This window comes from Cricetulus griseus (assembly GCF_003668045.3).
Source record: "Cricetulus griseus strain 17A/GY chromosome 1 unlocalized genomic scaffold, alternate assembly CriGri-PICRH-1.0 chr1_1, whole genome shotgun sequence".
Taxonomy (NCBI): domain Eukaryota; kingdom Metazoa; phylum Chordata; class Mammalia; order Rodentia; family Cricetidae; genus Cricetulus; species Cricetulus griseus.
This window is the reverse complement of record NW_023276807.1, coordinates 220570672-220586163: the sequence shown is the minus strand read 5'-3', so window position 1 is coordinate 220586163 and position 15492 is coordinate 220570672. Positions and strand designations below refer to the sequence as shown.

The 15492-nt window shown below is 41.7% G+C and overlaps 1 protein-coding gene across 1 annotated transcript in view; it reads left to right on the top strand.

Annotated features, from left to right (window-relative positions):
* Elp3 (elongator acetyltransferase complex subunit 3) overlaps window positions 1-15492 on the top strand; it is a 62894-nt gene that overhangs the window by 14196 nt on the left and 33206 nt on the right. The window contains exons 7-9 of the mRNA XM_027390311.2: window positions 791-945; window positions 11360-11521; window positions 13432-13558. Coding sequence (XP_027246112.1) covers window positions 791-945; window positions 11360-11521; window positions 13432-13558 — 444 coding nt within the window. The remainder of the gene's footprint in view (window positions 1-790; window positions 946-11359; window positions 11522-13431; window positions 13559-15492) is intronic.

Here is a 15492-nt window from a genome sequence, read left to right as displayed (position 1 = left end):
ACCCATGCTCATTAGATACATAGACACAGTAACAGTAGTTACTATTTGCTACTTGCAGAAATAACCATTTTTAAAAGGTTCCATAGAGATAGTCATTACATGGTATATTCTAGTTCATAATTGGGTATTTGATCCTGGCTTCCTTTTACGTAACATATAGTAAGAAACTTTAAAACTTGTTTTTAAAACTTCAAATCCTGGCTTATTGCAGTTGGCATGGTGGATGATTGTGCCATTCTTCTCTTAAGTAGAGGAGATGGGATATTCTCATTTTGAGGCAGTCATTTATGTACTTTGGTTTTCTAGGAGCAACTTGAGGGCCTGTGCCCACAATCAGCTTAAATTGCATCTTGAAGTCTCTCTCTAATCTAGTATTCATCTTTTCCCCTGTGCGTTAAGTTCAGGTTATATGTCACTCACAACTGTGTGTTTTTACCATGAAGTTAGACATAAAACATATGATTGGTAAATTTTTGCAATATTTGATACTACATTATGTTGTTTTTATTTATTTTGTTTTGTGTTATCTGCTATATATGTCTTAAACTCTCCCTGTTAAGTTCCTACTTAACTGTCAGCATTGAAGTCTGGCTTGTGCTTTAGTTTTAATTTTTACTCTCCCATCTTTCTTGAACAATAATTATTTTTCTTTCAGACATTTCTTTTTTTTAATGCACAGAATTAGCAAAATGTGTTTTATTGTAAACTGTGCTAATGTGACTACAAAATGAACTTGGAAATTGTGCAGCATCTCTACTATAATGCTCTGATGGATGTGTATTTCTTCCAGCTAAAGCAGCTTGGTCACACTGTGGATAAGGTGGAGTTCATTGTGATGGGTGGAACATTCATGGCCCTTCCAGAAGAATACAGAGATTATTTTATCCGAAATTTGCATGATGCTTTATCAGGCCACACTTCAAACAATATTTACGAGGCAATCAAGTAAGAATCCCTAGTTTCCATTCTGTTCATCCTCCTCCTAGCAGCTGCCTGTAGGGATTTGATCTGTTCTGTGTATATATTCTGAATTTCTTGTACTTTTCTTTGTGTGTATGTGTGGAAAGCAATTATTTTCAAGGAGCCATACCTCCTAATTATTCTAATCCTTTCAAAGAGTTCCACTTCCTGGTGAACAAGCATTTAAATATATGAGCCCTTGGGGGCCATTCTTATTCAAGCCACCACACCACCCATGCAGTCACAGGCATTGGGCATAACATGGTGAACAAGACCAAGATAGAACCGTGTGTCCTTGTGGTACTGTTCTTTTATATCAGTGTCTTACAGAGTAAAGGCTATTATGGAAAGGGACTGCTATGACAGAGACCTGCTGTAGAAGAGGAGTCTGAGACCTTCATTAGGAAGGGCAGAAAGAGGACACTGAGAAGGGAAACAGCTTGTGGCTTTCCACAGGCCACTGAGTTATACTCCAGTGAGCAAGAGAATGTCCTCAGGTGACATTGAAAGGCTGAACATGGGCCAGATTATGTACTCTTTCAAGGAGTTGGAGTTCGTATGAAATGCAAAAGTAGTTTGTTTCAAGCCAAAGGGATGGTGACTCATCCTTGTTAACAGGCAAGGTCATTGGACTGTCTTCTGGTTAACAAGTTAGAGGGTTAACATAGGAATGTGAGAAGCCAGTAAGCTTCCTTATCACCACGGTTCATCAAGGGTGGTGGCAGTGGTGATGGAAAAGAGAATAATTAGGGACAATGAAGGCCAAGCCTTTGTTGGATAGCTTGAGTAGTTGATGGGAATACCATATGCTAAGATGGAAAAACCATAGGGAAGCTCAGGTTTGAGGGAGGAAATTGAGAAGTTTACTTTTGGTTTGTTATATTTGAAATACCCATGATACAAGTAGAGGTGCCTGGCAGGGTCCAAAAAAAGGAGATCTTGACTGTAGGTACACAGTGGAGATTTTCAATCATGGATGATATCCATAGCCTCATGGAGGGATGATGTTACCTAGTGGGAGAGTATTGCATCTTCAAGGTGTGCTAAGACAAAAAGAAATGTTCAGGACAGTTTGTACTGTAGGCTCCCATTATGTATATGTTTATCCATGCCCATCTGTGTAGTCATCACAGACCAAGATGATCACTGAGGAAGAAAAGCTAGGAATAAAGGAGGCTTACATTTGCTGTGTGTACAATGTACATTGTGCGATTGTCATTCATTTCATACAGTAAGCCTTTGAGTGTAGTGTTCAGATTTCCTCTGCTTTACATTCAAGGAATCCAAAGCCCAGAGAGGTAAGACAGCTTACCCAGACTTAACACAGGCAGTTGATGGCAGAATGGGAATAGAAACTCCAGGCTATCTTCAGAGCCTGAAATTTGCTATAATGCTAGAAATTGCTAGGTGTAAAACTGTGTGAATTATCAGAATATTGAAAGGAGTGTGCTTTCTCTTTCTGACACCCCTATCACCATCAGATTTTGGCTTCTCTTTTGTGAAAGGGAAGGAGAATGTCATACGGCTAATTCCCAGGTGGGTGAAAAAGTGCTGCCTCTTAGACTTTTGTGTGGTGATAAATAGGACCAGTTGGGCATGGACCCGAGGGGAGTTTTGTGACCTGTAGCTAAAGCCTGAGTACACACGAGAATGGACTGTGAGTGGTCTCTCTGTGCCATCAGAGATCAACAGCGGTGACCTTGGTAGGGTTACCTCCTGGAACTGAACTTACGCCTTTGTATGTCCCTTCCTTCCCCTGTTGCTTTCCTTTGGGTTTGTGAAAATTTAAATAAAGAAGGTTTTTCATAAATTAATAAAAAATTAAGGGTAGCATGAAGGCTTCATAAAGGATTTATCTTCTGGCAGGATGTGTAATGAGCAAGGACTTCTGTTTGACTTACGAATACAGGTAAATTCTTTATCCCTGAATTCAGACTTTGTGTATGTGACTAGTCCCACGGGGACCTCGGTAGCTAGATGAGATGGCATCTGTTTTTACTATTTATTCAAAACGTTGATCATTCGTGAATATGAGTCATTCTTAGTGCAGCAGTTCCCAAACTTTAGAGGAGTAATGATGTAACTCAGCTCATTCCTCTTCATACTGGAGTCAGATGTGAAATTTAGATAAAATGTGATTTGGGGGAGTAGTCTCCATTAGTCCAGTGCTCTGAGATGTAGTAGTAGCAGCAGCAACTCTGGGTTCCCAGCTGAGCTCATTCAGCTCTAAAACCCCAGCAGTGTTTTCTTCAGTACCGTTGAATCTTCCTTCTCACATGCGCACACTCACCCGCACACACATGTGAGCACAGGCACACAAATACACATACATACAGACACTGTCAATGTGATTGACAAGATGGTTTATCTGTGCCATGTGTCAGTAATTCCAGCTTTTCTGCTGTGAGATGAGAGGCAGACAAGGGTCACCTGGAAGCTTGAGGGCTGGCTAGCCTGGAATGTGCGGCTCAGTAGCGGCCTAGCGACCCGATGCCTCAGCACAGTGGAGGGAGAGGACTGAAAGTTGTCCTTTGACCGATACATAAGCGCCATGGTATATGCATGTCCATATTCACATATGAACTCATCATATACACATACACACATAAATTTTAAAAAGGAGTAAAATAAATAATTTTAAAGTATTTAATATAAGTAAGTAAATCTCCCCAAGCTTATATACATATAGACTCCTTTTCCCAACACAGGTTTCCTTTTTTTTTTTGGTTTTTCAGACAGGGTTTCTCCTTGTAACAGCCCTACCTGTCCTGGAACTCACTCTGTAGACCAGGCCGGCCTCGAACTCCCAGAGATCTGTCTGCCTCTGCCTCCTGAGTGCTGGGATTATAGCCCGTACCATCACTACCTGGCTCAACACAGGTTTCCTATGTCGAAGGGTGTTAAGGCATACCTCTCCTGTGAATTTGCTCTGAGCTTTTCCATGTGGGGTTGAGCCCTGGGCATTTATGGAGTAGACTGATTGAGCAAATGAGCAGTTTCTGGGGTGTAGCTGCTTTGACATTTTCATCAATTGATACATTGACAATCTTGCTACAGTTTTGGTGCTAAATGTTCTGCTGTCTCATAGTCTTTGGCCATAAGTCATCTATTTTTGTGATTAAAAAATGGGGTTTTATGTTAGAACTCACTCCATCTGGATCACGATGTGTTTGCCCAAAAAGCCCACGAGGGAACAAAGCCTCTTCTGGTGCTTGCCTGGCCAGGGCCAATGCAGGCTTGTTCTGTTCTTTACCTCAAGAGGGCACTCTGCTTTTATCTTAAGGCTCTGACTTGAGCCTTCATTGCAGCAAATCTCATGAATGGCTCATGGCAAGTAATAAAAGTGCAAGCCAGGAGCTATGAAGCCACCTCAGTATGCAGCTCCATTCTGCAGCCCACTGGGCTGGTGTCTTGCTCTCTCTCCCTGGTCTCTGCATTTTGTGAGGCAATATGAAAAGAGCCGATTTGTGAGCTCTTGTTTTCTTTGTTGAGGTAAATTCTTCATACAGCTCCCTATAATAAAGTGTTTAGGGGAAATTTTGTGTCATTTGAGGCAGTAGTTTCTTAACTGAACTAGAAACAAAATTATTTTCAAATATTAGCATCATTGTGAATGAAAGAGCAGCCCAGGAAAACTGGTTTTGGTCTAATGTGCTCTTTTCAGAAGTTGTCTGTTCTCTCAAAAGAGGATGTTTGAAAAGTTGTTGTTTCCCAGATTATCCCACCCCCTTTTATGGAGCTGGCTCAGTCCTGCCTGAGCCGTAGTAGACATTTCCTCATCGCATAGCTGTAGCACTGATGTTTGTTTGCTCAGTAGGATAGGATGGTTTTCAAGGGTTCATTTTAAACTAGGCTAACAGTTCCATGAGGTGACAGGCAAGCCACCAGAGTGGAAAGTTAAGCATGCTTAGGGCCTCACTAAAGGTTCAAGTGTCCCTCGTTGGTCTTCCTGTGTCTAACCTAGGTAGTTATAGGTTTATTTTATTTTTCTACTGAAAAGATTAAGATTAGACTTCAGGAGAAAAACAAAAACAAAAAGAGCCCCACAGAGTGAACCTGTTTATTATTTGTGGCCAGTTGGTAGCCAGAAGTCTATGGAACCTTTGTAGGCAGAAAGTGGAAGAACACAGGTCTGCTGAGGACATCACAGGCCTGACCCCTGGAAAGGATGTGGAATCAAACTGTCACTGGTAATCACTCTTCCCATCAACTGAGCCTCTTCAGGTCTCCAGAGACTAGCAATTACTGACGACTGTCATTGCATAAAAAATCAGAGGACCATAGTGCATCTGAGTCACCCATTCACCAGAATGCCAATGTTGCCAGATACCTCAGAACAGTCTTTTAAAGGAGTTTTATTCCTTTTTAATCAGCTCTGCCCAGAAGCAGTTTTACATCCAGTGCTCCTTGGCTGTTTTCACAAGATGCAATTTAAAAGGGTAGTTACCTATCAAGAAACCAATGAGTCATACCTTCTCCTTGTGGAATTTTAAATTCATTTCCGTTCCTTCCTCTTTTCCCCTCATCAATGGCTTTAAATCCTCCAACTGTATCCTTGCATATTTTAGGAAACTAGCATGCTAGGTAATGCTGGGTATCCCAAAGATAATTCCATGTTCTTGCCTGGGCTATGAAGGAAACAAAAGCAGCCTCCACATGCCTGGAAGCAGCTGGCTACCTCTGCAGTCCTCCACAGGTGCTCTGCCATGCATCATATTGACTAGCATTCAGTTTGGTGTTCTTTCCCTTGAAGTGAGTTTATATACAGCCGAATACACAGACTTAACATACCCTTGATTTGTTTTGACAGACCTGTGTAACAAAAAACACTGTTAAGATTCAGAACATTGCCAACTCTGGTGTAATCGCAGCAACCAAGAGGCAAAAGCAGGGGGATCTCAAATTTGAGGCTAACCTGAGCTACTTAACAAGACCCTGTTAAAATAGATAAATAATGCAGAGTACTTGTGTTACCAGAGTTATTTATGCTCCTCCAGAAAATCCTCACCTTCACCTCCCAGAATTGGCAGTTCTTCTGGTAGTTTTTGGTTTCTTTCTCTTGCCATAGGTGAAGTATGCCCATTATAGAACTTCATGTAAATGGAACTGTTCATCACATAGTCTCCTGGGAACACTGCTTGAGGTTCCCTAGTGTTGTTAGGTATGTCTATAGTTGCTCACTTGTAGTGCCAAGCAGTATTCTGTTGGGTACATGAAGCACAGTGTGTGTTGATCTTCTGTCAGTGGGCATGGGACTGCTTATAGTTTACAGCTTTATGAATAGAACTCTGTGACCATTTTTGTTCAAGTCATTTTATGGTTAAATGGATGTATTGCTCTTGGGTAGTAACGGGAATTGCTAGGTTTGCTGTTAGTGTTTTATGAGAAACTGCCAGCCAGAAATGGTTGTGCTGTTTATACTCCTACCACTAATGGGCGAGCACTTGGTGGTTCTGCATCCGCACCAGTACATGCTGTTGTCAGTCCTTTTAATTTTAGCCATTCTGGTGGGTGTGTAATGGCATCTATTGTGGTTTTAATTTGCATTTTCCTGATGACTAATGTCATTGAGCACTTGAGTGTATGCTTGTGCTGTCCGATTATATTTCCTTTGTGAAGTATTTAATCTTTTGAGAGTTGGGGGTAGGCTCTTACATGTCCTTGATTTGAGAATCCCATCTACAACTTGACTATTTTGTTGATTTTTAGAGCAGAACTAATATGACCTATTTTTTCTTTATTATCTTTGCTTTCTGTATTATCACTAATAAACTACATGTTCCTAGGACACAAAGTCAGTCTCCTATGTTGTCTTCTAGTTAAAATTTCAGTTTTCTTAGTTCTCTGATTCCCTCTTGAATTAATTTTATGTGTACTATGAGGTGGGAGTCAAGGTTTCTTTTTTTTTTCCCTCCAGTATGGAGAGTGAATTGTTTCAAGATGATTTAAAAAAAAAAAAAAAAAAAACTCCCCTTTCCCGTTTAGATTTTATCAACCCTTTGTTAAAATTCAAAGGACTATACACATGGATCACACAGTGCAATGCCTCTGGCAGGTTTTGGTTTGTAGGCCAGGACCACACTGTTTTGATCACTGTAGCTTTATAGTGTGTTTTGAAGACAAATAACATTCGTCTTCCAACTTTGTGATTGGTTTGTAAGATTGCCATAGATAGTCTGAGCCCTTTGCATGTCTTTATAAAATTCAGAATCAGCTGGTGCTGGCCAGTTTTCTTACAAAGTGTGATAGAGTTAGGGTATTTTTAAATGGTAGGACAAAGGTTCTAGGGAGAGAGTTGACAATGTAGTCAGTCATGAAATGGCCTGTCTCCTCATTTATTTAGATTTTCTTTACTTTTCATTAGCAACCTTTAGTAAAGGCATTTATTGCTTTTACTTTTTTATGATTATTTTTATTTTATTTGTGTGTCTGTCTGCATGTGTGTATGTATGTGCGTGTATATGCTGCCCACAGAAGCCAGAAGAGTTTGTCAGATCTCTTGGAACTAGAGTAAGGGGTGCTGGGAACTGAACTCCTGCCCTCTGCAAGAGCAGTATGTACTTTTAGCTTTATGCTCCTCCAGAGCCATATTTCCAGCCCCCAGGTTGTTCTTTTTCTAGTGACTTAGTAAGATGTAGAATCTTGTCCATCATTTTTCTTTTCTAATATAAATATTCAAAATGGTTTCTCTTTTTCTTTGTTTTTTGAGATAGGCTCTCAACTATGTAGACCAGAGATCCACCTGCCCAGCTTGTAGACATTTCTTTATACAAATACCATGTTTTCATGTTTTATATTTTAAATTATTGTATTTTAATTATTCTGTGTAAATTTTTACATAATAGCTTTTCTATTTCTTAAATTCAAGGGATTATATGGAAATTGTTCAGTGTCTATATATTAGAACAGTGAGGTTTTGTTTGATATCTTACTGATTTCTGATTGTATTTCATTTTGTTCAGAGTGCCTATTCAGTTCAATTTCAGATTTGTTTTTTATTGCCTTTTTTCAATATGTGGAGACTTGTTTTATGGACCGGGGTGTATTGTATGCTCCCTCTTGGTGAATCATGGCATGTGTGTTGGAAAGGAAGTAATCTTGCTGTGTTTGTACAAATCAGCCTAGTGTATTAGCATTGCTCTGATGGTCTATTAATGAGCTATGCAATGCTGCAACACCCAGCATATCAGGTTAGACAGGAAAGGTCTGTTGTCTTTACTCTTGGTTTTAGAGGTTCCAGGCTATAGTTTCAGCATGTGATAGGAAGAATGTGGCAGAGCAAACCTCCACCTCATGGTGGAGAAAGCTAGGTTACACAGCCCTTCAAGGGCAGTCCTCAGTGACCTACCTGACAACCTCCACTAGATTCTTTATTCTACTTTAGTTCTGCCATACAGCCTCGTGCTTACCGTTAGCCCTGGATATCTTTCCATTCGCTTACTTCCCACACTTACATGCCTTTATAGAGCAACTGGGTTTCCTCTAGACAGAAACCTAGAGTACTTGAGTCTTGTGGGGGGAAAGGAGTGGGCAGAGTTGTCCATTTTGATAATGTGTGCCATTTAATTGCAGTGTTTAGTGGTATTAACATTCGGTGTAATTAGCGATAATTAATTTATATTGGTTGGATTTTTGTCTACTTATCTAGTCACCCCCATACTTTAGTTTTCACTAACAGAGAATGATGGTTTCATTGAATTTCATTCTTCTATAATTCTGTATAGTTATTTTCTCTGCATCTCTTGATAGATCCTAAGAGGAAATGGTAAGGACCCATGTATCTGAAGGTAGAGACACTTGGTGGGTGTGAAGTGGAGAAAGTGGAAACACCTTCATTAAATTTCCATACTAGGTTGATCCTGGACTCTTGGCCAGCTTCTGTCTCAGCTGCCCAGGTAGCTGCAAGTAAGGAGCACGTTCCTCGGTGCTCACTTCTGTCCTCACTTTGCATTGTCGTCTACTTTAAGCACATATTTGTTCTGTATTTGAGTTTCCCTAGTGTCATAAAAATGAACAGTGGGACTAACATGTCCCCCAGCTGATTGTCTCTGATGTTTGTCTCAAAGGTGTGTTCCCACTTTGTTTTTCACTTAGCCACCACCTTCTGTCAGGAGCAGTGATGGAGCTGTCACCATGCCCAGGCTCTCTTGCCTGAGGCCATTGCTTTTTGAGAAATACCAATTAATAGGAAGGTTTGTGGTACATGTTAGAATCTGGATTTTAGGGTTTCCTCTGTTACTTTTTTGAAACATGCTCAGAGCTTTCTACTTTTTGTCCTTCATCCATCCATATAGTTTGCTTTCTCCACAGTGATTCCTTTCTTTTCTTTTTTTCTTGTTTTAATTTTAGATAATTTCCTGAAGCCCATAATTGCTGTTGGAAGCAGATGAGCCGTGCCATTATGTACTTCCTATCCACCATCCCTTGGTGCCCACTATTTGGCAGGCACAGACTTTGTGAGAAGTTTGAGAGAGATGGAGGAGTTACTGCCCTTGAACCCTCTATAATTCATTTCTTAAATTTTCTCCTTCCTCCATGTTTCCACCAATGTCACGTCTCACAAAAGACTTCCAATGTATTAGATGAGACTGTGCAGCCAGTCCTGCAGCTCAGTGATGCTTCATTCGCTGAGTAATTGTTATCATTTTAATTGACACATAAGTATGAAGAAATGAAACTAAGTTACAAATCATTATGATGTCTGCTTTTCAGAAGAGAAATATATAGCTGCAAAAGGTTTCTGTTACGATAAATCTTTCTGCCAAAAGCCACCAAGCCCCACTGCCACGTGTGCGCTCTACGCCAGCCGCCCGCCCGAGTTAGGGCCCAAATGAATGCACAGAGAGACTTGTATTAGGTTCAGTGCTGCTTGGCCAATGACTAGGATTCCTCATCTGTTAGCTCAGTCTTAATTATCACAAATCTATATATTTTATAAGATTTATCTTATTGGACGCCTTATTGGCGTCCCTCCTTGCCGGTGGATAACATTGCGCCACTGGAAGGGAAAAAAGGGGACAGTTCCCATTTCTCCTTGCTAAATATGAGTCTCCTTGTTGTGTCACTTCCTGCCTGGATCACCACTTCTCTACTACATTTCCCAGAATCCCAGAGTCCCTAGACAGGACTTTTAGTCCTGTCTAACTTGCTGCTATTGGCCAAACAGTATTTTACTCAACAATTAATAAGATGAACATACACAGAAGTACTTTCCCCATCATCTCCTCTTTTCTGTCTAAATAAAAAGAAGGGTAACTTATCTTTTATAATAACTGAAGAAAACTATAACCATAACTATCTGTCTTCAATTCTATCAAAGACCACAGAAGGATAATATATAAACTCTAGAATTGACAGCACATCTCGCTACCTGGACACTCACCCACAGTTTCTCTGTAGCGTTGCGGCATCCATCTTCAGCCTATAGGCCACAGTGTGGCTGACACATTTCTCCATTTCAACAGGAACCCTTCAGGTTTCCCCTGGTCTTCCCACCCACCTGGTGAGAACAGTGTGGAAAGGATTGAAGAATGGTAATTACAGTTAGGTTAGAGATGCCGAGACGGACAGAGGCTACCATCCCAGTCTCAGACAGACAGACCCACCTTCAGCTCCTAACTTGGATTGTATTCACCTTGTATCTTGAATAAGATGTTTATTCCCTTTGAGCTTCAGTGTCTTGTGTGGTAAATGGAATGATAGAACACCTCTCAGTTGATAGTCAGGGGGCCAGTGTTGACCCCACTGACTTTCATCACGAGTTCCTGCCACCCCACCTCATCAGCCCCCTGACAGATGATATAACCTTGGGCCAGCAGTAATGCCATTGTCTCATTTAACTTAAATCCACCATGGTCCTCACTATCATGTATCTAGACTTGGTTGAGAATCGCTAATTTTGCACATTCTTGGAAGCTAGGCTTCTGGGTACACAGAAGACGTTTCACCCGAATGATCCCTGCAGCCTATGCTGCTCCCCTCTCCCCTTTGTTTCTTGTATTTAAAATGGCTCTATGATGCAGTGAGAATAAGTAATGCAGATGGGTTTTGCTTATGTGAAATCGGTTGCTAGGAATTGAGAAATAGCTTTTCACAGTTGAAATCACTGTTTTCAAGATGATTATGGCTGCAGCTAACTGCGCATGAATAATAATGATAACGGTAATGACATGAAAATGTGCCGGTGCAGTTGTGTCAGCTCTGTGAAGTGTGGGTACCATTGTTACCGTCATTTTGTAGATGAAGATGCCAAGGCCAGAGAAGGTTAATAGAATTACTGTTTGCCTGGTGAGGAAGTAGCAGAGCTGGAATTTGAACTTACACTGTCTGGCTCCAGAGCCCACACAATTAGCTACCGTCTCATCCTGGCAGGTGTAGTCATTTTAGTTCTGTTCTGCAGGTATTCTGAGAGAAGCTTCACAAAGTGTGTTGGAATTACAATTGAGACCAGACCTGATTATTGCATGAAGCGACACCTGAGCGACATGTTGACTTACGGATGCACGAGGCTGGAGATTGGGGTGCAGAGTGTCTATGAAGATGTGGCCAGAGACACCAACAGGTGAGTTGGTGGCTCTGACCAGGTTTCTTCCTTGAGCCCAGTCTCAGAGAAAAATATGAGATGTTGGCTTTTTAATCTCTTCTCCCATCCCTGCTCTTCAGACCATCTGCTGGTGCCTTCATGTTTAGTGTTGGCATCTGATGCCCTCTTCTATCTAGAAGTGTATCAGAAACCATGTGAATAACTGCCCCGTGGGTGAAAGAGCAGAGAAATCAGGGTTTCACTGGCAGCTGCTACCGCTAATCAGGGTTGTAAAGGGGAGCTAAGGAAACACTGGTCCATGCTTAGAAGCAGCCTAGAGGAATGGCAGGCCTAGTACTTTGTCCTTTAAGTAACAGATCTGCTAATATTTTTAAGCACAAGGAATAATCTAGTGGGTATTGTACCTACAAAAGGGGAACCTGAGGAAAGCAAAACCATGTAGGGAAAGCCTCACACAGGAAGGCTGCTTGGAGAGTGTAATATAAGCTGTGCTAGGGAGTCCCTGTGGAGAGAGTCAAGGAAGCTTCTTGAAGAAATGACATGTAGGCTGAGGCTCAGAGGAGACTCAGAGTTGCTTGCATCCACTGGAGGAAAGCTGTGTGAGGTTGGGGAGCACATGGAGGCAGAGTATTGGGTTATGAGGTCCAGGAAAGTCAGCTCCAAGACCCCGAGCTTTAATCAGGAGGCAGGCTGGGAGCTAAGATAGGAGCATGCCTGCATTGAAGTAAGAGCCCTTTTGTTCCAATACGTGTGATGGTTTAAAGGGGGCTGAAGGGAGACAGACTGGGCCCACAGGTGTTGGAGTAATTTAAGCAGGAAACCCTGGAGTCCTGGAAAGCAGTGAGTGTTGTTTGGCGACTGCTAGGAGGAAAGGAAGTCCAGGGGCCTTGGAAGGGAGAGGTTTCACTTTGGACTAAAGGTGTGCCTTCGAGCAGGGATAGCCTGCTCTAGTTGATCCAGTTCCACTGGATCAACACTTTCCATTACTGTGCTGTCCCATGTGACACAGTACAGCTAAGGAAATGAATATTTCCTTGTAATTTGATTTTTAAAGCCACATACACATAGTCATGACTATACACATTGTATAGTAACTTTGAAGTAGAATAATTGAGTGCAAAATTCAGAAGAAAGTCCAAGCTTCATCCCACAACTTTGAGCCTCATTAGTGAAAACTAATTAGAAATGAGAGTGGGACCATGGGAATAAGTGGGGTCTCCGAAGGGAGTGTGATAGAGCCCATGACTTCTGAGGTCTTTGTCTGCTAAGTGGGAGCACCCTGGTGGTAGAAGGAATTGTCACAAGGCTTCAACTGTTAGTTACCCCAACTGTTATCAAGGTCTACTTGCTGCTTGGATATGGCAAGAGAAGGAATTCCAAGAGAATTGATCTGACCCTGTGACAGCAAAACCTTTCTCTGATGGACCCTTGGACCACACTGGGGAAGTCTGCTTCATATTATAGTTTCTTCCCTCTCTACCAATATTTCATAATCTTAAATGAAATGTTACAAGTCAAAGTTCTTTTATGGTTTGTTTTGGTTTTTTGTTGTTGTTGTTGTTGCCCACTGTGTCCCCAAACCTGGAATGGAGCCAAGGACGATCTTGAATCCTCCTGCCTCCACCTCCCAAGTGCTAGAACTGTGAGCGGACCTTGTTTAATGCCAGTTCTACAGTAATAAGCTGATTTCACAGATGGTGTTGAGCCATGTCATTTGGGTACACAGTGCATAAGAGATTTCTGAGCAGTGTCTTAGAAGCACAGTGGTTTTCCCCCAGGCCTCCCTAGAGCTATGTAAAAGTGATTTCTAGGGTTCTGTTCCCAGCCAAGTGACTCCTCTCACAGATTTTTTCCTCCTCCTCCACCACCCCCCTTGCCTCACCCCGGCTCCCCCATCCCCATGACTTAATTGTCCATTTTCTTCCCAGGGGCCACACTGTGAAGGCAACATGTGAATCATTCCAACTGGCCAAAGATTGTGGTTTTAAAGTGGTAGCTCATATGATGCCTGACCTGCCAAATGTGGGACTAGAAAGAGACATTGAGCAGTTTATAGTAAGTATGGCCTTGAGACTGCAGACCCAGATTGCCTCTGCACTCTTTCTGCACCTCTCTGCTCTTGCTTGTTTGCTTTGTGTTTTCCATTCTTAAAGCTATAAAACCTGTTCCAAAATATTAGAAACACAATAAAGAATGGTCACCCATCTCCCCATTGTCAGACAAACTGTATTTTGATATATTCTTTTCAGACTTTAAAAATGCCTAGGCTTGGGGCTAGAGAGATGATGGCTCAATGGTTAACTTTTACAGAAGACCTGGGTTCTAGACCCAGCACTCACATGGTGGCTTATAGCGGTCTGTAACTCCAATTCCAGGGATCTAACACCTTCTGGCCTCCCTGGGCACTAGACACACATGTGGTATATAGCCAAACATGTAGACACTTTTACACATAAAAAAATAATAATAATTTTGTTAGGCTTTGAGGAACTAAGGTTGTTTATGCACATGCAACACAGTCATGCTCACATTTACATATGGATGAAGTAGCTTTTTCTTGATGTTTTTTATGTCACAAGAGGTGGCATTTCGAAGTGGTGGCAGGTGGGATAGGTAAGGCACAGGGCCTGTCAGTTAGGATGCTAGCTTTTCTGCCCTCATTCTTTGTGGCCAGAGTCCTTTAGTCCCATGTCTCCAGAGGGAAAAAAAGAAAACCTTCTCAGCCAGCAGAGGGAGTAGAAACAAGTCCCTCTGTATGCAACCAGGGATCCAGTATCCATTTTTTACTCCATGTCTGTTCCACTCTGCGCGTCTCCTGGGCCTTTTGGTATGTGAGCCTTTATGGGACTGTGGTGTGATGAGCTGACCTTCATCAGTCTCTTAACTTGAGTTTTCTTCCCTTTCACAGTTGTGTGCCAGGCTTCATCTGTTTCCTGTTTTTAAATCATGGTGCTAGTCCATGTCCCCCCTTGTCTCCTTTCTTGTTCTTTGTTCTTCTAAGTTTATATTTCCTGGAAAATGTTTCATCTTGCCCTACGATTTTAGAGGAGAAAGAGAGAAACCCATGTTTTAACTCTCTTTGTTTAATCATGGGTCCAGGACCAGTTCAGTCTAGCTTCGTTCTTACAAAAGGAACAAAGCAGCCCATGTGTCTCCTGGAATGAGAACTTTTCTGACATTGTGTTCAGTGTAGATTCAGGTTAGGCCGAGAGTTTTTTAAAGACCTGGTGAATCTGTAAAATATAATTGTTACAAAGGAAATCACAGTTACGAAAGAATGTCTCCAAGACCACATGGTGCAACAAGAATACAGCATTCAAGAAGATGACAGTCAGTGAAATCTAAAACCTATAGTAACATTTGCTTGAAAGCAAGCTAAACAATGGAAACTTTTCGAGGATAGTGTAACCAAAGATTTTAAAGCACCATTAAAATTTCCAGAGCTAGAGCACTGCTGACTGGATAGATTCTGATAGGGGTGCAGGAGTGGGAAGGAGGGCACTCTGTGAACACACCTCTGTCCAGTAGAGTGATGTACAGTCAAGATTAGAGTCAGTGCCATTCAGAGTCCTGCAAAGAACAAAGCCTGGTGTCTCCCTGCTGCCTCCCAGATAAAGGAGCAGCTGGTAGGACTGTAAGATACAAGAGGTCTATGTCAGAAGTAGAGGAACCAGGTGAATTGCTCAGTGTCCAGATAACAAATGGACTGTGAAGCCCAGGTTAGAAGTGGTGCCAGTTGGCCTGAGGACAAAAGTGTGACATCCAGGGACCAGCTGACTTTCTCTGTAAAGGGCCCTATTGTAAACATTGTAGATTTGTTTGTTTGTTCTCCCTTTGTTAACATTGTAGGTTTTGATAGGACTTACTTAAATGTTTTTTTCACAATTTTTCAAAAGTTGCAACAGTCATATCTATTATTAAAGATGTTGTAGTCTAGAAGGAAGAAGGGTAGCCTTTCCAAAGAGTATCACTCATTGTGAGACTGGTGG